Source organism: Canis lupus, chromosome 13, assembly GCF_011100685.1.
Source record: "Canis lupus familiaris isolate Mischka breed German Shepherd chromosome 13, alternate assembly UU_Cfam_GSD_1.0, whole genome shotgun sequence".
Classification (NCBI taxonomy): domain Eukaryota; kingdom Metazoa; phylum Chordata; class Mammalia; order Carnivora; family Canidae; genus Canis; species Canis lupus.
This window is the reverse complement of record NC_049234.1, coordinates 45043729-45064562: the sequence shown is the minus strand read 5'-3', so window position 1 is coordinate 45064562 and position 20834 is coordinate 45043729. Positions and strand designations below refer to the sequence as shown.

The 20834-nt window shown below is 39.9% G+C and overlaps 1 protein-coding gene across 7 annotated transcripts in view; it reads left to right on the top strand.

Moving 5' to 3' along the window:
* FRYL (FRY like transcription coactivator) overlaps window positions 1-20834 on the top strand; it is a 256547-nt gene that overhangs the window by 193270 nt on the left and 42443 nt on the right. For all 7 annotated transcript variants that reach the window (XM_038556047.1, XM_038556048.1, XM_038556044.1 and 4 more), the window contains 13 exons: window positions 90-258; window positions 2136-2220; window positions 2758-2870; window positions 3871-4021; window positions 4668-4771; window positions 6085-6270; window positions 8223-8427; window positions 10311-10432; window positions 11869-12059; window positions 13372-13466; window positions 14559-15166; window positions 15479-15576; window positions 19681-19851. In XM_038556047.1, the coding sequence (XP_038411975.1) occupies window positions 90-258; window positions 2136-2220; window positions 2758-2870; window positions 3871-4021; window positions 4668-4771; window positions 6085-6270; window positions 8223-8427; window positions 10311-10432; window positions 11869-12059; window positions 13372-13466; window positions 14559-15166; window positions 15479-15576; window positions 19681-19851 (2298 nt within the window). The remainder of the gene's footprint in view (window positions 1-89; window positions 259-2135; window positions 2221-2757; window positions 2871-3870; window positions 4022-4667; window positions 4772-6084; window positions 6271-8222; window positions 8428-10310; window positions 10433-11868; window positions 12060-13371; window positions 13467-14558; window positions 15167-15478; window positions 15577-19680; window positions 19852-20834) is intronic.

The following is a 20834-nucleotide window of genomic DNA, read 5'->3' as shown; positions in this document are numbered from 1 at the left end:
TGATCTTACCTGATAAAATCTGTCAAGACAAATTCATGAAGAAGTAAAAATTTTGCTTTTTCTTTTCTAAACAATTTCTTTTGTGACAGGTGAAGAAAGTCATTGTCTATTTAGGTAGAGACAAAACAATGCAGTTGCTGGAAGAGCTGGTGAGTGAACTGCAGCTGACCGATCCTGTCAGTTCCGGGGTCACTCACATGGATAACCCCCCATATTACCGCATCACCTCCAGCTGCAAAATCCCTTCTGTCACCTCAGGTGAGAAGTTACTGAAAACCGATAACTTTGTCTCAAAAGAGAAGTTTTGGATAACTGTTTATCTCCGCAAGCATTTGCTTTAAACAGCATCAAGAAACACAAAAGCCAACATGAGTCCTGTGTGGTAATCACCCCGACAGGACTTTGTAAATCCTCATATGAGTGAAGAAGTTTGACAATGTCAGATTTCTGAGTATTACAGAGGGAAAATTTTATGTGTCTGGAACCAGAATATAGATTTAGATATCCTTATACAAGCATTTTTAAAATAAATAGAGTTGGTGGCTTAAATCTAGAAAAAACTTACTGACTTAGTCTGTAATTTCTTATTATTATAATTAGTTGGGTATATATTATACATGATATCCAGACATGTGAGTGTTAGATGTCTATACAGATAGACTTATTGTAATATTTTGCATTGAAGAAACTATGTCCCTGAGGGAATAACTGCCATTGAAAATCAGTATAATATTGGGACTATTTTAGATTACATTTCCATGAGAATGTCACTCAGTTTATACTGAATGTTTCTGACACGTTAATAACATCTGTATAATTAGAAATCTTCTATAGTTTATTTTTTGTCATCGGTTTTCATCTCTTAGCTCTTTTTGTTCTACTTTCTAAGGGATTTCTAATAACACTTCCATTGGGTTTTTCATATCTGCCAGAACGTTTTAAATTCCAAAGAGTCGGTTTTTTGATTATTTTTTTTTTTCTTAGGAGCACCTTATTTCTATTTCATGGTTGGACTGTCTTCTATATCTGACTCGCTTCTCCTGGCAGATGTTCCTATTTTCTCTATATTGCTCTGTTTTGATTTGTCTTAGTAAAAGCTTTCCTCAAAAGCCTACCAATTCTAGATCTGTTTTTTTGATAAAAGAGTGGAATATTGATGGGATGTTTTGTAGGTATAGATGGAGCTTGTTGACTTTGTCATTTGTCACACCATGATTTCATCGATGAAAATGTCTATGGGTCTCTTCTCTTGGACTGATCAGATTCCCCAAAATTCTATGAGTAATCTACCCAAAGTAGAGGGCGCAGAGCTGTGTGTGTGTACAAATACATACCTAGAATGTACAAATACATGTAATCTATAGATACACATACACACACAACATGGTCTTCTGGTAGCCTTATGGGGTGAGAAGCTTTCAAGGGGATACAATCTCCAATTTTAGTATGTGTATTTTCACACAATCCCACTATTCTCAATGAAGTTCTTCCTCCTTCAGCTGTACATAATGTAACCTAGTCTAGAAATCTTTGATTTACACTTATAAGAAAAGATTCCCAAGGCCACCTGGCTGGCTCAGTTGGAAGAACATGCAACTCTTGATCTCTGGGGTCATGAGTTCAAGGCCCACATTGGGTATAGGAATTACTTAAATGAATAAACTTGAAAAAAGATTTCTGGAAGTAGAGAGACACAGCCACCCAGTTACAAGAGGGAGGGGCACAGATCTTGGGGACCATTTACCTCTGAAATAGATTTTCAACCATGCCTGCCATTTTAGCAAGTTTCAACCCCTACTATCCCTACTCCCAGGGGGTACTCAGAGCTGCTGATTCCTGAGTCTTTTGGGGGTTCAGCAATATAGATATGGATGCCTCTTGGTTTCCCCTACTACCAGCTTAAGATTCAGCCTTCTTATAGCTGAATTGCTTCCTGTCCATTTGTTTCTAAGCATCTAAAATTTTGTTGCTATTCTCTCCTTTCCCTCTGGGTCATTATATGAGTACATTCCTTTTTAAAAATCACCTTGCTCTCATTTTAGTGGAGTAGTAGCATCTATCATTTTGAAAGCTTTTGTTGTTACCGAGTTATTTCAGGTTTTAAGTTCACAGATCTGTTTTATTTCTGATTGCAGGAACTACTTCCAGTAGCAATACAATGGTAGCTCCCATAGATGGCAATCCCGATAATAAGCCCATAAAAGAGAATATTGAAGAGAGGTAAGTACCTCTCTGTTCTTCATCAGCCTTTCAGTTTGACAGATACTTATTATCATCAGAATAAATGATCTTTCTGCACTGGAATTATATGTTTCATTGAATGTGCATCTCAAAATTCTAGTGAAAAAATACATTTCCATTTTGGAAATTTTCCACAATTAACTGTTTCATCATCACCATGCTGATGTGCTAGATTCTTTCCTGTACTCTAATGGATGAATAAATGGAATATGTTCAGCCCCTCTTTGTGTTATTGACATTTTTAGACTTTTCTGAACGGCTATTTACTCTGCCCGTTTTTTTTATAAACTGGGTTTCACCAGAACATGATTACTAGAATAATTTAAGAAAAGTCTTCCAGTAGAAATGATTGACTTAAAAGCTTAAGCTTTTGAACCGTGAGGTGGCAATAAATATGTATAGTAGGGAGTTTTGTTAATATGTAACGTGTTCTTTTTTAAATGTAGAAAGTGAAACCAAAAGTACAAATACTGTTTGACCGTGACCTGTGACTAACCACCATGATCATTCCCATAGCTATGCGCACCTAGACATCTACAGTGGACTAAGCAGTCATTTAAATCGTCAACATCACAGACTAGAATCTCGATACAGTAGCAGCTCTGGAGGATCTTATGAAGAAGAAAAAAGTAATAAATTCCAAATGTTTTTTTTTTATAACTACAATGGCGAGGTGTATTATTAATTATATTAATGTTAGTGAATGTATTTTTCTGATAAATTGTTTTTGAGAAGAGTATTTTAACTGCCACTAGTGGTGTTCCAACGTAATCTGAAATGTCCTGATTTTAAGCAGCAGCAGGAATGGGGGAAATTGGTTTTTAAAAGCACAGGTTCCCTATAGAGAAATCAAAAGGAACATAAGAATTGGCTCTCAAGAAGCACTGTAGACACCGGCTACAGCCTGCTTTTTTTTTTTTTTTTTTTTTTTTAAGGAAAAAAAAAAAAAACGAGTTTGGTCTTTTTCTGTGGATTCACATTTTACTGTAAAGTTCTCCCTTAAAATCGCAAAGTGATTATTTCTCCAGGTCTCACTCTAACGCTGGGGTAGAGTGGAATCAGAGGCGCAAACCTTCAGGCTGAGAAGGGACCCTGAGGATGACCTGGTCCAATCTCCTCATTTTGCACATGATGGAACTGAGGTCCAGAGAGGTTAAGTGACTTACCCATGTCACACAGAATTCACATTTCCTGATGTCATTTTTTACTGCACCCTGCAGCCCCACTGCGGTAGAGCAGATTTCCTTTTAACATGGGTTTATGGTGGCCCTATCGCAGGAAATTTAGAATTGAGTAACTTACCAGAAGGCCCTTGTTACAAGGCAGCTTTACCTGTGATGTGGTTTCGTGGCTTGGACATCCATTATGGAAGCTAATGGAGCGCGACTGTAGTGTTGCTTTGATATAAAGACTGGAGCCTGAATTGATAAGCTCTTTCTCTCTCTGATTTGTGTAGCTTGACAATATTTGTACCCAGGTCTTCCTAGCAAACCTATGTCAAAAGAGTGGGAAGTTATTATTTTTTTTTATCACTTTCCAATGGTATGAATAGTTGGTGTCTTAACTAGAGTTTGCTTATGTCGGCAGAAAATAGATGGTGTAGAAAATGAGATGATTTTATTTTGATAGGTGATTCAATGCCACTTTATTCTAATTGGCGACTGAAAGTGATGGAGCATAATCAAGGAGAGCCACTACCCTTCCCACCAGCTGGAGGCTGCTGGTCACCACTGGTGGATTACTTGCCTGAAACGTCATCACCTGGATTACCTCTTCACAGGTGGACTACAGTGTCATTCCTATTTCATATGAGCCAAATTGCTGCTTAACACTTTCAGCTTTCTTTATGCTATCTGACAACACAGAATAAAAGCAATTTCTTTCTTTAGATACTGTAGTAAATGAGATCCATGTATTTAGATTTCAAGAAATCTACAAACTCAGAATTATATTTACAATTAATATCATTAAATCTACTTCTGCTGCTGCTTTTCTGGGTGTCTGGCATAGTTACTTGACCTTTCTGGGACCCAGTTACTACATCTGAAAAATATTTTCTGGTACTAGGCACTATTACTTTGAATTATGTTAAACTGAATTCTACTTAGCAAAATCACAATAGAACAGTTACCGCATTCTTTCAAAATTGATTAATGTTATCAAACACATACTGAACACCTACTATGTGGCAAGCAGTGTGCTAGGTGAAAGAAATTATGGCCCTTGACTTTGGGGAGCCTTAGCAGGTAACGTTTTTTTCCTAAAACTATCACTTAATGGTTTCTTCAGCTATATTTCTTCTCTTCTTTTTTTCTTGAAGTTGTATTTTTCCACAAAATACAATATTAAAGTCTTCAAGTAACTGGCATAAGAGTTTCTCCACATTTACTCTGATAGAACATTAATAGCACTCTCATTTGTCACAGGTGTAACATAGCCGTGATCCTTTTGACTGATCTGATCATTGATCACAGTGTGAAGGTGGAATGGGGAAGCTACCTCCATCTTCTTCTTCATGCAATTTTTATAGGTAATAAATATTGCTTCTAACTCAATGTTGCAATATGTTTCTGTGATAATTTAAAGACAGTCTAGTTTTTCGGTGTTTCTGTTACCATTTTTTTGTGTGTTATTTCCGTGACACTTTTTACAGTGATTCTCATGGTCTAGAAGGGAGCTAGTCCTCACTCGTTCTTAACCACAAATAGGTCTTCTGTCCTCGTTCCCATTCTTGTCCTGCAGCCCCTCCACTGCTCATAAACACACTTACTCTCTAGCGGGAAAAATTTGGTAGCTATAGGAAAAGTAAAGTTAATTTATCTCTGGAACTGGAAACTTTCAGAGTAAATGGAAAATTAGAATGGATTCTAAGTGTTTCCCAAAAGAATGGGATTTTGGACAGTCTGATTATTACAGCTGAAACTCCACTGGGCCCTCGGTAACAGACACGTGGGATCCATCACATCGCCAGTACTTTCCATGCTCATAGAACTGACTTCCTGAAGCAAGTCAAGGTAGTCCTCATCTCCAAAGTTTTCCTGATATCCACGTTTATTACATATATTACTTCATTTCTTCGGTAATCAAATATCCCCTGACTTTCCATTATGCACTAGACACAAAAAAATGCTTGCCTTTATGAAATTAATTGATAGCAAATAACACAGTAATAACCTTTTTATGTAACACAGTAATATAACACAGTAATAACCTTTTTTTTTTTTTTTCCTTTTAAGAGAAGGAAGAAAAGGGGGCACCTGGGTGGCTCAGTGGTTGAGCGTCTGCCTTTGGCTCAGGTCATGATCCCTGGGTCCTGGGATTGAGTCCCTGCATGGAGCCTGCTTCTCTCCCTCTGCCTATGTCTCTGCCTTTCTCTGTGTTTCTCATGAATAAATAAAATCTTAAAAAAAAAAAAAAAAAAAAAAGAGGGAGGGAGGAAGGGAAAGAGAGGGAGAGAGAGAGAATCCCAAGCAGACCACACCCAGCACAGAGGTCCATGTGGGGTTCTATCTCACAACCCTGAGACCTTGACCTGAGCTGAAACCAAGATGAGACACTCAACCAACTGAGCCACCCAGGCATCCCCAGAGTAATCATTTCTAGTAAATTACTAAATTTCACACATAAAACACATTGAAAACTTGTCTTGATTCTCCCTGTGACTCTGACAATAGGCTATTGTTAAAAGGGTATGAGAATTCTGGGCCAATAAGTATATTCACGTGGTACATCATCTACAAAGTATTTTTCTGTAATCTCTGCTTTTCTTTAAAATATGTATTTGGGAGCAAGAGTACTCATTATTTCTCTTTATTGATGATTGTTTTCTACTGTCCTTTTTAGGGTTTGACCACTGCCACCCTGAGGTGTATGAGCATTGTAAACGCCTGCTTCTGCACTTACTAATAGTGATGGGATCCAACAGTAACATCCGCACTGTTGCTTCTGTCCTTCTCAGGAACAAGGAGTTTAATGAGCCCAGGGTTCTTACAGTCAAACAGATTGCACACTTAGATTACACCTTCACAGGTACTGGCTTCAAATGTCGAATTTGATTGACAGTGGAATTGTGCTTCATTAGTTTGAAATCTGCAATGGGGAAAACCGCCTACATAGAAGTTAAAATCCTTTTTTCTTAAGTATAGTTTTACTGTATCAGTTTACCATTTACATTATTTGTTCACTAGTAAAAGAAGGAATTAAGCTGGGAGTATTTGAGTCTATATTGCCTTTAAGGGTCTTTGTCATAAAAATTTTAAGTTCTCAACAAATAAGTTGAAGACCAGTGAATGAGTGCTTAGCTTATTGAGCACAGTTAATGGAAAAGATGATGAACGTGTATTAGATTCCTCATACTCTCAAGATCTGAAAAATGGACGAAGGAAGACATTAAAAATTTTTCATCACTGGATTTTTATTCATATATTTATTTATTTAAGTTTTATTTATTTGAGAGAGAGAGTATGCACATGTGGGCAGGGGCAGAGGGAGAGGGAGAGGGAATCTCAAGCAGATTCCATGCTGAGTGCAGAGCCCAACACAGAGCTCGATCTCAGGAGCTTGAGGTCATGACCTGAGCTTAAACCAAGAGTTAGACCCTTAACCAGCTGAGCCAGCCCAGTGCCCCTATATTTGCTGTATTTAGGATGTTATGCATTTTTAAGTGTAGTAAGTTCCAAATTACACATTTTTGAAGTAATGAGGTCCAACTTACTGAGACTTTATTTTTTTTATTTATTTTTTTTATTTTATTTTATTTTATTTTATTTTATTTATTTTATTTTATTTTATTTTATTTTATTTTATTTTATTTTTGGTGTGAAACTTTAATATAAGAGTTATTTCACCATTGGTGTGAAATTTTTTTTGTTTGCAAGTTATATTTTCATCTTTCATAATAGCCCTCACTACATTTGTACCATCAGGTTAATAATAGACGATCTAGGTAATAATTGTTTATTAAAAAAGAAATAAAATTACATCTTTTGCTGGTCATATAATGTCAGACACAGGGTTCAAATCACTTAGTTAAAACTTTGTTATTTACTTAAAACCATGCAGTTAGCAAGAAAACAATTATTAGGAAACACTGCACCTTTTAAAATGTGATTAAAAGATCAATAGAATAAAATTCGTGCCTCTTACGTTAAAGCATCTTCATTTAAAATTCCATAGTCTGTTTCTGTTTGTTCTCAAGGCTCCCTTTGCCGTTTCGTGAAGGTAGGCGTTAGTTAATAACCTGTAAAAGAGTTTAATAGTCAGAATCATATAAATATTACAAAGATTTGAACACTTTCTGTCTTCGAGTAAAATGAGACTCCTTTCTGTAAGAAAAAAATCTGGGGCAGCCCCAGTGGCGCAGCGGTTTAGCGCCACCTGCAGCCCAGGGTGTGATCCTGGAGACCCTGGATCGAGTCCCACGTCAGGCTCTCTGTATGATGCCTGCTTCTCCCTCTGCCTGTGTCTCTGCCTCGCTCTCTGTCTCTATGAATAAATAAATAAAATCTTAAAAAAAAAAAAAAAAAATCCGTTCAGGCTGTGGAAACGCCAGACTCCCCACCAGTTGAGGCCCTGGGCCCGCAAGTTGGGGAAGAGTCACTGTGGAATCTCCTCAGCAGATGGCAGCAGGAGGCTCCGCAGTGATCAGACAGTGAGGTCCTAAAACTAGACCACGGGGAACCGGCCTTGGCCCACCCCCACGGCGCTAGCAGCTGCGAGGAGGGCGAGTTTTACCCCGAGTAGTGAGCGAGGGGGTGCCTGGGGGGCTCCCTGGGCTCAGCGGCCGCCCTGGGACGAGCCCTGCCCTGTGAGGCCAGTCTGCGTCTCCCTCCCATCAGCCCCTGCCCCTGCTCTCTCTCTCTCAAATAAATAAATAGAATCCTTAAAAAAAAAAAAAAAGAAAGAAAAAAAAAAGAAAGATCAAAAACATATAGCGTGTGCGGTGGGCTCTGCGGGAACCAACGGCCGTCCTTGTCTTCCAGCGGGCCTGAGTGACTTCGTCCCTGACTACCAGCCCTCCCCGATGACCGACTCAGGGCTCAGCTCAAGTTCTACCTCTTCCAGCATCAGCCTGGGAAACAACAGCGCCGCCGTGTCCCATCTGCACACCACTATCCTCAACGAGGTCGACATCGCAGTAGAGCAGGACGGAAAAGTCAAGACCCTCATGGAGTTCATCACCTCGAGGTAAGTGGCGGCGCTCGCCGTCCCGGCGGCCGAGCCGTGCTGAGGGGTCTTCCCGGGGCAGCTGCGGTGGTGAAGCCCGCCTTCCCCTCGGGGGTGCCATCCATTCGGAACACGGTCCGGGTCGGGTGTCTGAGAAATCTGACGCCTCCAAAGACTTTTTTTGTGCTCACACAGTTATCCCTGAGGAGGGCCTTCAACGCGTCTCTAGGGCCCAGAGAGAACACCGATTAGCCAAATACATTCCTCTTCCCTGCCTTCCTTTCCCTTCCCTTCCTTCTTTTCCCTTCCTTTCCTTCCTTTCCTTCCTTCCCTTCCCTTCCCTTCCCTTCCCTTCCCTTCCCTTCCCTTTCCTTCCCTTCCTTCCCTTCCCTTCCCTTCCCTTCCCTTCCCTTCCCTTCCCTTCCCTTCCCTTCCCTTCCCTTCCTTTCCCTTCCCTTCTCTTTCCTTCCCTCTCTTCCCTCCCTTCCTTTCCCTTCCTTTTCTTCCTTGCCTTCCCTTTCTTCCCTTTCTTCCCTTCCCTTTCTTCCCTTCCCTTCCCTTTCTTCCCTTCCTTCCTTTCCCTTCCTTTCCCTTTCTTCCCTTCCTTCCCTCCCTTCCCTTCCCTTTCTCCCCTCCCTTCCCTTCCTTTCCTCCTTTCCCTTCCCTTTATTCCCTTCCTTCACTTCCTTCCTTTCCCTTCCTTTCCTTCCTTTCCTTTCCTTCTATCTACTCATTCAGTCATTTAACATTTTTTAAATTTAAATTCCATTTGCCAACATATAGTATAACCCCCAGTGCTCATCCCATCAAGCCCCCCGCTCAATGCCCGTCACCCAGTCACCCCAACCCCCCCCGCCTCCCCTTCCTTTGTTTCCCAGAGTCAGGAGTGTCTCATGGTTTGTCTCCCTCTCTCATTTTTCCCACTCTGTTCCCCTCCTTTCCCTTATAATCCCTCTCACTATTTCTTCTATTCCATGACATACTACACCCTCATTAGCTGTATTGTCATTCAGTCATCAAATGTCTATTTATGGCCTACTCTTCACAAGGCGCCATAAGTAAAGAAGAACCTGGGCAGGGATGAGGGGGCTGGTGTTCCACAGTAAGAACAGAATCATCAGGGGCATGAGAAGTAAAATGTGCTTGGAAAGGGTGAGTAATCCAGTCTGGCTGTAATGCTGAGGGAGATGTTTCTTGACAAGAAAACTTTGTTAGGCAAGGGAGAATTCAAACTGGAGGGCCACAAAGCCTAGGCCATGGGCTACAGATCTCTCATCTTTCCAGAAAACAGACATCATTGAAAATCCTTGAGCCGGATGGGAGGAGTGGGAGGCACATTTAAATATTTCGAGAACAATCAGTCTCATGACAGTGAACGGAATGAATTAAAGGTGTTGGAGACTGGTGGCTGGGTGACCACCTAGGAGGTTTTCAGGCCACTTTGGGAGTTTACCCCTTGCTAACCAAGGTCGCAGCCTTGAGAACGCAAAGGTATTTTAAAGAATCAACAGGAAACTGTTCTGTCTTAAACTTGCCCTATATTTTTAGCTAGTAAACTATTTTCTTTGCATTACAGTCTGAATAACGGTCTAGCCTCCAAATCATAATGTTGTGACCTGTAACACAGAAGCAGTAACCAGTACTCTCCTCACTTGGGCAAAAATTGTCATCTTTTCCTACCATCTCTGAGAGAATTTAACTGTAATAACATGTAATCTGGATCTTCCTCTACTTGACACAGACCATCATATATTCAAGTACATAAAGAGTAGTAGGCTGTAGGGCATGCTATTTGATTTATTTGCTATTTGATTTATTCTGCTATGGCCCTTTTACGTGACTATGAGTAAAACTGCTAATGTAAGTTTAAAACCAAAGTAATTATGTCTGTTCTCTGTTTTCAGAAAAAGAGGGCCTCTTTGGAACCATGAGGATGTCTCTGCCAAGAATCCTAGCATAAAGAGTGCTGAGCAGTTAACTACATTTTTGAAACATGTGGTTTCTGTTTTTAAGCAGTCAAGCTCAGGTATCTTTTATTAAATATTTCAGATAATACTTTTAATGAGTTATATATTTTTTAAAAGATTTTATTTATTTATTCATGAGAGAGAGAGAGAGAGACGCAGAGACACAGGCAGAGGGAAAAGCAGGCTCTAAGCAGGGAGCCCGATGTGGGTCTCCAGGATCACGCCCTAGGCTGTAGGCGGCACTAAACCGCTGAGCCACCGGGGTTGCCCTTAATGAGATATTTTAATATGATTCGAAAATTTCTGATAATGCTTAGCAAAGAATTGACAGTTGACATGTCCATGTTAAAAAGTTTAAGACAGGGTTTTTTTTTTCTTTTTTTTTTTTTTAAGATTTTATTTATTTGAGAGAGAGAGAGAGAGAGAGAGAGAAAGCAAGCACAAGCAGGGGGAGGGTCAGAGGGGAGGCGGAGGCAGGATGGTGTTCAAGGCTGGATCCCAGGACCCTGACTGAGATAATGACCTGAGCAGAAGGCAGACGCTTAACCGATGTAGCCACACATAGGTGCCCTGAGACAGGTTTTCTTTTTTAACTTAGCTGTGATAACAGATTTGTTTTGGCTCAAGAAAAATTAGGTTACTCCTTATAAAAGTAGGAAGTCACTTGTGACATTTTGGGGTTCTTTGTTTCATATACTACAGCATAAAGTTAAAACGCAGTTACGTATTAGGAAAAAGTTACATTAAAGGAACATGGGTGGAGATGACAAACTTGAATTCTTTTTTTATACTGTAACAGGCTTCTATGATCTAAAATTAACACATTCTGTAAATTATAGTAAAAACGTACATTCTGTAAATTGTAGTAAAAACGTATGTGTCTAAAGCACTGATTCTCAACTAGGGATGATTTTGCCCCCTTGGGCAATGTCCACAGACATTTTTGTCACAACCTGGGGGGCAAGGGATTATCCGCATCCAGCTGGGCAGAGGCCAGGACAAGTACGCTGCATGGGCACCTTCACAACCCACAGCAGAGAATAGCCAATATGACAGCAGTGCTGAAGTTGAGAAACTCTGCTCTCAAAGATGACTCCCCTGGAGATTAGAGTGAGAAGCCATCTAAAAAGCAAATGGGGGCGCTTGGGTGGCTCAGGCTGCTAGGCGGTCTGCAATGGGCTCAGGTGGTGATCCCCCCCAGGGTCCTGGGATGGAGCCCTACATCAGGCTGGGCTCCCTGCTCAGCAGGGAGCCTGCTTCTCCCTCTCCCTCTGCCTGCCACTCCCCCTGCTTCTCTCTCTCTCTCTCTGTCAAATAAATAAATGAAATCTTAAGAGAGAGAGATAGCAAGCAAATGGAGTTTAATGAAAAGAAAAAGCACTCACTTATAAAATACCAGTTTGCCAGGTAGTGTGCTGGGAACTGGGTTAACTTCTGACATTAACCCTGCATTCCAAGCCACAAGAAGCACTCACTGTATCCTTTGTTTTCGCAGAAGGAATGCATTTGGAACATCATCTCAGTGAAGTTGCTCTGCAAACAGCACTTTCTTGTTCTTCTCGACACTATGCTGGGAGATCCTTCCAGATTTTCAGGGCCCTAAAGCAGCCTCTTTCTGCAACTACACTTTCTGATGTTCTCTCCAGACTTGTAGAAACCGTAGGGGATCCAGGGGAAGATGCACAGGTACTGCATTAAATTCTTTTCAGCAGCCATTGAGCAGTTACTGATTGTCAAGGACTCATTTGCCAAGTACAGAGCACAGCAGGTCTAATGGTTACAGAGAATTCGTGTCAAATGCTAACAAGCAGGCAAAGATTTATGAAACAAAGTGTTGTAAATATTTAATAACATACTAACTGAATCAAATATTCAGTGCCTATCCGAGAAAGCTTTACATTGACATAAACACACACACAGGGATATTATCCTGGGATGACCACAAGGTAAAAGAGATAGGAAGTTAAATTTAAATGTAGAGTGTTGAATTTTTAAGATGGATTAAGTGAAATAATGCAATTGAGAACTTAACTCTATACAGACTCGTGATTTTATTAACGCTGTTCTAGACCCTGGGGAGAGAGTAGTGAACAAGAGAAGGTTCCTGGCATTCTAGAACTCACATTCTATTGGAGAAATAAGCTTCTAATCAAGCAATAATATGTAACACGATTTTATTTAGTGATTAATGCTGTGAAAGTTATAACGTAGAGTAACAAGTTAAAGAGTGGCAGGGGAAAGGGGTGGTTTTATATATGATCATCTGAGAAGGTGAGTTGTAAACATATAGGTAAATGAAGTGAGCCCTGTGATAATCTGCAAGAACACCTGAGGCAGAGAAGTCGGACTAACAAGTGCAAAGGCACTGGGGCAGAAGCAACAGGCCTCTCTGCGAGGAGCATGACACAGACCAGTATGGCTGGTGTATTGGATGGGGGCGTCTAGCATCAGGAAACCTACCTGGGCAGGTCCAGATTATGTGAGGTCTAGTGGACCCTGATGCGAGGTCTACTTCATGGCAAATGATACCCATATAGTCTTTGAGAGGAAAGTGATGGATATAATTTGCTACTTAGAAAATTCACTCCACAGGCTGGGTGAAGTCCTCAGGAGGGCAGTAGGGGTCAGGTAAGAGGCTGTTGTGAAAGTCCACGCTGAAAAAGTTTGATTCAGGGATGCTGTGGAGGTATAGAGAGGGGGTCAGATTTCAGGTATATTTTAAAAGTAATATTTCCAAGACTTGCTGATGAGTTTAATTTAGATGTGAGAGAAACAAAAATGACTCTCAGATTTTTGGCCTAAGCAATTTTGGGTGAATTGCGGTGCCATTATAGCCATTAATTTGATGAGTTTTCATCAATCAGCAAGATCATGTTGCTTGAGAGTTTAATCATTTTGTAATATTAATGTCGAGTTGGTTCTAATTTTAAATCTCGTCGGGAAGTCCATTGCAATTTCTTTTTTTCAGAGCATAATTAAAATCTGCCCTTTTTTCTAGGGATTTGTGATTGAGCTTCTTCTCACATTGGAATCTGCAATTGATACTTTGGCTGAAACCATGAAGCATTATGATCTTCTTTCTGCCCTTTCTCAGTAAGAATTTGAACTAAACTGTAGATTTGCATATAGAATTCCCGCAGCTAAATACACATAACTATGACGTGGTATTGTTCTAATATTGGTAGTGGGAGTAATACCAAACAATTCAGATGGATTTCCAGTGGGGAAAAGGAGCCTCAGACAGTGAGGGTGTGTGAAGAGGTTTTCAAAGGTTGTTCCCCTGAGGTCCTGGTCAGAGATCCTGCTTCTGCTCCACTGGGCTTCGGCTTCAGCTCCGTTCCTGCTGTGCTCACTATGGTTCCATTGCCCCCCAGCAGGCCAGCCCCCTCCCGCATCCACGTCTTCTGCAAATTGTTCCTCCCCTCCCACTTTCTCTTCCTTGTGACTCCCAGATTGACTTATCCTTCAGGACCCATCTCAGATATCACCACCTCACTAAGCATTTCTAATTCCCAAAGGCGGTGCAAATTATTCCATTGGAGAGGGGGGGATTCTTAGCAGTGTCTTCTCCATATTTTAATAACAGTAGTTAACAAGCTGTCCATTTTTACATCTGTATCTCCCCCAGCAGAGTTCATATTCCTAGTACTTTGCATTTTGCTGGCACATGCGGGCAGCATTCTGTCCTTATTTTTAAATCAACAATAATTGGGGAAAAAAAAACAATAATTGGAAGTGAGGGAGAAGGAGAAATGGAACAAATTTTTTAGCTTGACTTTTAGGGGGAGGGGGAGTAGAGAAAGTGTGTGCGTTGACCAAAATAAGGACATGGGACCATCAAGTTTGGGAATAAGACCCATGAGGTCTGCTTTGGAAATACTGTTTACTAAATCCCAGAGCTGAAAGTTGTCAGGGATAACTGTGGCAGAGTTTTCACTTCCAATCAATGTCCTCCAACTCACGGGAAGCGGGTTGGCCACCGTAGGAAAGACACTGTTGTGTGTTTGGCTTGAATATGGAGGAAAGAACTGAAATTTGAGGAAGTGAAGTCAGATATACTCAAACATAATTTTTCCTGGTGACTGTTTTTTTCAGTGTTTTCAAGAGTAAAATTAATGTAGCAGAGGAAGTGATTGTACATGCATTTATCTTTCCTTCTTTTTTTTTTTTTTTTCTTTTGTAAAGAACCTCATACCATGATCCTATAATGGGAAACAAGTATGCAGCTAACAGGAAAAGCACTGGACAACTCAATCTAAGCACAAGTCCCATTAATAGTAGCAGTTACTTGGGCTATAACAGTAATGCAAGAAGTAACTCTCTAAGATTAAGTTTAATTGGTGACCGAAGAGGTGACCGGCGGCGGAGTAACACACTGGATATCATGGATGGACGGATAAACCATAGCAATAGTTTAGCAAGGACTAGAAGCCTTTCCTCCCTTAGGGAGAAGGGAATGTATGATGTGCAGTCCACTACTGAGCCTACCAACTTGATGGCCACCATTTTTTGGATAGCAGCATCTTTATTAGAATCAGATTACGAATATGAATACCTCCTGGCTCTCAGGCTTCTCAACAAACTGCTTATCCATTTGCCTTTGGATAAATCAGAGAGTCGAGAGAAGATTGAAAATGTGCAGAGCAAATTGAAATGGAGTAACTTTCCAGGCCTTCAGCAGCTCTTCCTTAAGGGTTTTACCTCAGTATCTACACAAGAGATGACCGTGCACCTCCTCAGTAAGCTCATCGCTGTCTCCAAACACACACTGGTGGATCCTTCCCAGCTGTCAGGTGATGCTAATAGAATTGCACCAACTCTCTGCTTTTTAATGTAGTGAAATGTAAACCGATTTGTTTTGAAGTCTACTAATTTCTGCTTTTCCCCAATTAGTCATGGGGTGGTTGGTTGGTTGGTTGGTTTTAATATGTTGAGATAGCTTGAGTTCTTTGGTAAAAGCAACAATAGAATTTAGAAGACCAGGTACTCCGAGAAAGAAAAAGAAAATGGTTTCTGTGAACCATTTAGAAAAAAAAAAAAAAACTTTAATTTTAAAAATAATGTGCAATAAAGTTGGTTATTGTTTGCTTTTTTTTTTTTGATAGGCTTTCCTCTTAACATCCTTTGCTTATTGCCTCACTTAATCCAGCATTTTGACAGCCCAACTCAGTTTTGCAAAGACACAGCTAGTCGAATAGCAAAGGTAAGCAAATGTTATGCTGACAGATAACGCCAGAGGGAAATTTTTCTGGAGTTTATCCTAAAGGGGGGGAATCTTTTAAATCTTTTTACTCTCACTTCCTCTATGCATTTCACATCTACATTTTTATTCTTCTCATGCATATGGAGGAGTTTTACAGTAATGATGTAAGCTACCACTGTTCACATCACAGAGAATAAAATTATTTCTTTAGAGTAATGCTCCTCTGAGTCTGAGTCTTTTTCTGCTCCGTTTCCCCACTTATCTCCTACCTTTCTGTGAGTCTCCAATTCATTCATTCGTTTACTACCAAATATCGTGGAGCACTGGGTTACATGCCAGAAATGCAGTGATTATCACTGCATTGCCTAGTGGGCCTTGGAGTAGGGGTGCAAGCAAGTCAGTAAACAGTGGCCACTGAGTCTGGTAAGTAAGTGCAAAGAAAGGACAGGACCCTAAGGGCACAGAGAGCAAACGTCGCCCTGGGCACTGAAGGCTGAATAGGATGAGAAACCAAGAGCAGGGTGAGGGTAGGTTTCCAGGCAGGAGAAACTGCATGTGTAAAGGCCCTGAAAAGAAGAGGGCATAATACATTTTGTAACTCCAAAAGTTGTCTCTCCTTTTACTTTGCCTTTTTCCTTTTAATGTTCTCTTCATCCCTCTTTGCTGGCTCATTCTTTTCTCTTCCTTCCTTGTTTGGCTCTTTCCCTCTGATCATTTCTGAAACAGGAATGTACCTATTTTTAGATCATCTGTTGACATTTGTTTGAACATGTTAGAGCTCTTAATCATAATTTTTAAAAAGTATGATTTTTTAAATAAAATCTTTGTTGTCAAGAACAAAGAACCCAGATGCCTCTGCTTAAACTTAATTCCTAATTTTCTTTTTTCTTCTTTCTTTTTTGTCAGTCATTGATTCTTAGAAAAAAGTCTCTACAGACTGAAAATAGAAACAGTTATAAGGAGGAATTATATAAATTTACAAGTCCTGTACATACAATAGGAAATTAGGTGAACTGGGGGAGACGAGTGAGTTAGTATGAATAAGAGGACCTAGCCAAAGCAGAGGGAGAAAAATCAGAGAAATTTGCAACAAAAGGGAATAAGTGAAATTCTCTGGAAGAGCTTCTTATATAAGCAAACTTTTAAAAGCTGATGGTCATTTAACATGTAGCACAACAGTATATGCAAAGAGCAAGCATGCAGAAAGCCAAATATAACACCCACTTCACCAGTACCCAAATCCCAAGGCTGGAAAGTGCAGATTTATCTCTGAGTTATCCCAGCCCAACTAATCAATCACATTAATAGTCACAGAGTAGAAACCTTTCTGTTATCTTGATAGGTAATATTTAATAAATGACAATATTTAATAAAGCATGTTGTTGAATCCATCCATGGTTAAACTTCTAAATAAATTAGATATGGAGGGATTTTTTAACGTAATCGTTTTATTTTGTTTTTAACGTAATCGTTTTAAAATACATTTTTAAAAAGAAGAACCATTATTACAGTTAGTGGAAAACATATCTTAATCTTGAAAATGACTGCCTAAAAAAAAATACCCAACAACATGTATTTGCATTAGTGAGGTCTAAAACTGGTGTAAAATAACTTGTTAAAATACCTTTCATTTTAATATTTTAATGACCCATCATTTGAAAAATTTGGTAAATATGTTTTTTTTCCATATGGAAGGGGATAAAAGTATATTGGCTTACTTTGGTATTTCAAGACCTAAAAAGCCTGAGTCCTTTAGTATAGAAGTAGGAACATTCAGGATGGCAAGAGAAGCGTGTTAGAGAACTTCCTGCTGAATGCAGGTGTGAGACAGGAGCCTGGCCCAGTCCAGGGCATGAGGCCCCGCAGATGGTCAAACCTCTGCAGTCTTGACCAAGGCAATGCACAGGACACTCCCAGATATCTTTCTGTTTTTAAGAAATCAAATATGGCTTTCTATGAGTCATAAATTGTTTTTAAGTCTGTTTTCTTCCTGTTGAGTGGCACACAAAGGTTCCCTCAGTCTGCTTTCAGAAACCTGCAGGATGTGAATTAAATTGATTCCTTAATTATCCTCTCACTTAAACTGTTGAGAGTAATTTTATGCCATTATGTGCTTCCTCATTATGCAAATATCCCTGGTTCTGTTTGTGCCCTTGGAGAGCACAGAATTTCAAAGTGAGGCAACACTTAGGACAAATATTGTCTTTTTAAGCTATTCATTATAACAAAAATAGTATGCTGAAAATGTTTGCTTTATAAGATATACTCTTTTGGGGTCATACTTTAACCTGGTAATTCAGAAATTCCAAAATTAAACCTTAGCCATTGTCCTTACTATAAAATTATACCGCATCTATCCCTACGGATTTTCTTCCTCTTCAACAACAGGTTTTTTAAAAAAAATCATGCTTTAAAAAAATATATTTTTGAAGGAAATAAGAGTTTTATAGGAATATTTTATTTTTCAGGAAAAAAATACTTTAAAATTGAAAAGAACTTACTTTAAAATATTAAAGTGATTGCTAGAAAATAACAAGTTGTGAATGATAAAGTTATGTGATTTTTTAAACAAAATAATATGATTATTATATTTTGAAATACAAATAAGAAACATCAACAAAAATTTTTTTTCTTCCTGCCGTCTATTGTGTGGGTAAAAGGGGAATGCATGAAATCAGCTGCATTTAACAATTTTATAAAATGACTTCCAAGGTACTGCTAAATGGTCTGCAGAGTCCTGCATTGCCTTCCTACTTCAGGCCTATCCAGTGATAATGTCCACACAATGAATCAAAGTAACAGTTCTGTTTCTCTGAAAGTTGAAACATACATATATTTGAAAAGGTAACAATTCTGCAGTTGACCTTGAACAACACCTTGTTAGGAGCGCCAGCCCCTGCACTGTTGAAAATTACCTGTGACTTTTTACTCCCCCAAAACATCATTACCAATACCCTACCGTTGACTGTAAGCCCTCCCGATAACATAAACAGGCCGATGAACATGGATTTTGTGTACAGTATGTATCATATTACTGTATTCTTAACAATAAAGTAAGCCAAAGCAAAGAAAATGTTCCTAAGAAAATCCCAAGGAAGAGAAAAGACGCTTACAGTACTGCCCTGCATTTATGGGATCTGCATGTAAGTGGACCAGCACAGCTGAATCCCATGGTGTCCTAGGGTCTGCGGTACTTTCTTTACCAAATGCTGCAGGAACTTTGTTGAAAATACATACAAAACATCAATAAGATGGTAGGATAAATGAGGAAAAGAAAAACTAGGTGAGATTCCTGCCACAGCTCTGACATGTAGGGGGAAATGAGGAGTGTGGCCCTGTTCAGGCTCCCCAGAGCAGGCCAGAGACCTTCCTCACCAGGAACTGGGTGGACCAACAAGGTGTGCGCGTGGTCAGTAAGATCCTCCCAGAACATTTATTGATTCAGGTTCCATAATGCCGTAGCAAACGGACTCCCGAAGTCAGTACATGTGGAAGTGGCCATGACTTGCTGGCCAAGGACCCGGGGAGCTTGGGGCGATCTCCTGAAGAGCGGTCTGGGGTCCTTCCTGCAGGTTGTCCCTCCCCCAAGATGCGGGACTCAAGGGTTTGAGCTCCCCACATGTGTCCCACATGGCAGCATCTGTGCTGCTGACCCCTCCTCAGAACCAGGGGAGCCTGAGACTAGAGCATGTGGCCTCTGGCCCAGCGTCCCTGGCCCTCTCTTGGCCGGCAGAGCCTGCCCCCTAGTTACTGCGCACTGAGCCCCATAGGGACTTTACTGCACACAACTCTTTACAAAGCAGTTACAAGATAACACATAGCGTCTATGGGTAAAAACCATGTAGGGTTTTACCGGAGGCAACCTTACAAAGCATTGGACTGACAAAAGCCCTAACACCTGTGGAAGCGCTCGACCTACTGATCATCCTTCCATGTTACCTGTTGAACTCCTCTCTTCAGGATGCCCTGGGCTTTTCTTCTCTTATTTAACTTTCCTACTGTATTGAAACAAAATGCATTAAAGCTTCTACCACTACATTACTAAATAAATACGTTCAAGTGTAAAATCAGGTTTAAACTTTAAACCGTCTTTGTTTTTTTCAGGTGTGTGCAGAAGAAAAATGCCCTGCGCTCGTCAATCTGGCTCACATGATGAGTTTGTACAGTACACACACGTATTCCAGAGACTGTGCTAACTGGATCAATGTAGTATGTAGATACCTACATGACTCCTTCTCAGATACTACATTTAATCTTGTGACTTATCTTGCAGAGGTAAATTTACCAAAAGAAAACAAAAATACTTTTTAACGGTTTTGTGGCAAAATTTTCCGATAGACTTATTTCTAGAAGTAGTCCTGATACTAATCTTCAAGTTGTCTTTGAAAGTAAATATAGATCTCATCTTTTTTTTAAAGGAAAAATGGTTAATTCCTTTCAAGTATAAAGTATACTTTCTTTTTTAAAGATTTTATATTTTTAAAGATTTTATTTATTCATGAGAGACACACACAGAGAGAGAGCAGAGACATTGGCAGAGGGAGAAGCAGGCTCCATGCAGGGAGCCCGACGTGGGACTCGATCCCGGGTCTCCAGGATCATGCCCTGGCCGAAGGCAGGGACTAAACCGCTGAGCCACCCAGGGATCCCCTAAAGTATACTTTCAAGCATGAAGTTGCTTTTCTTTTTAAATTTTCATTTTCATGTTTATTTTCTCATTCACTATCCCTAAGTGATAGAAACTCAAAATAAGGTAAACTTCAACTTTTATTTAAAATGGAAAATGCATTTGGGGGCACCTGGATTGAGTGTCAGTGACAGTCAGTTGAGTGTCGGACTCTTGGTTTTGGCTTAAGTTGTGATCTCAGGGTCCTGGGCGTGAGCCCCGTGTCAGGCTTCCCACTCAGCACAGGGTCTGCTTCTCCATCTCTCTCTCCCTCACTCCTCCGAGCCACTCACATGTTGTCTCTCAAATAAATAAATGAAATATTTTTTTAAAAGTGAAAAATGGGTTTTTATATAGATTTTTCTCATTCACTGTTAGTGACCTGAAACTCAAAATAATATAAATTTCACCTTTATTTCAAATATTAAAAAAAAATGAGTTTTCAGGGATCTTGATCCTAGACAATAGTCATAATTTTTGCTTCCAAAACATTGGTTATTGACTTTAAAATCAATTCTAGAATAATACAGCGTGTAAAGGCATTTCTGCTGAGTAAGTTCTTATTTTGATCATACATTTGCTTCCTGATCTA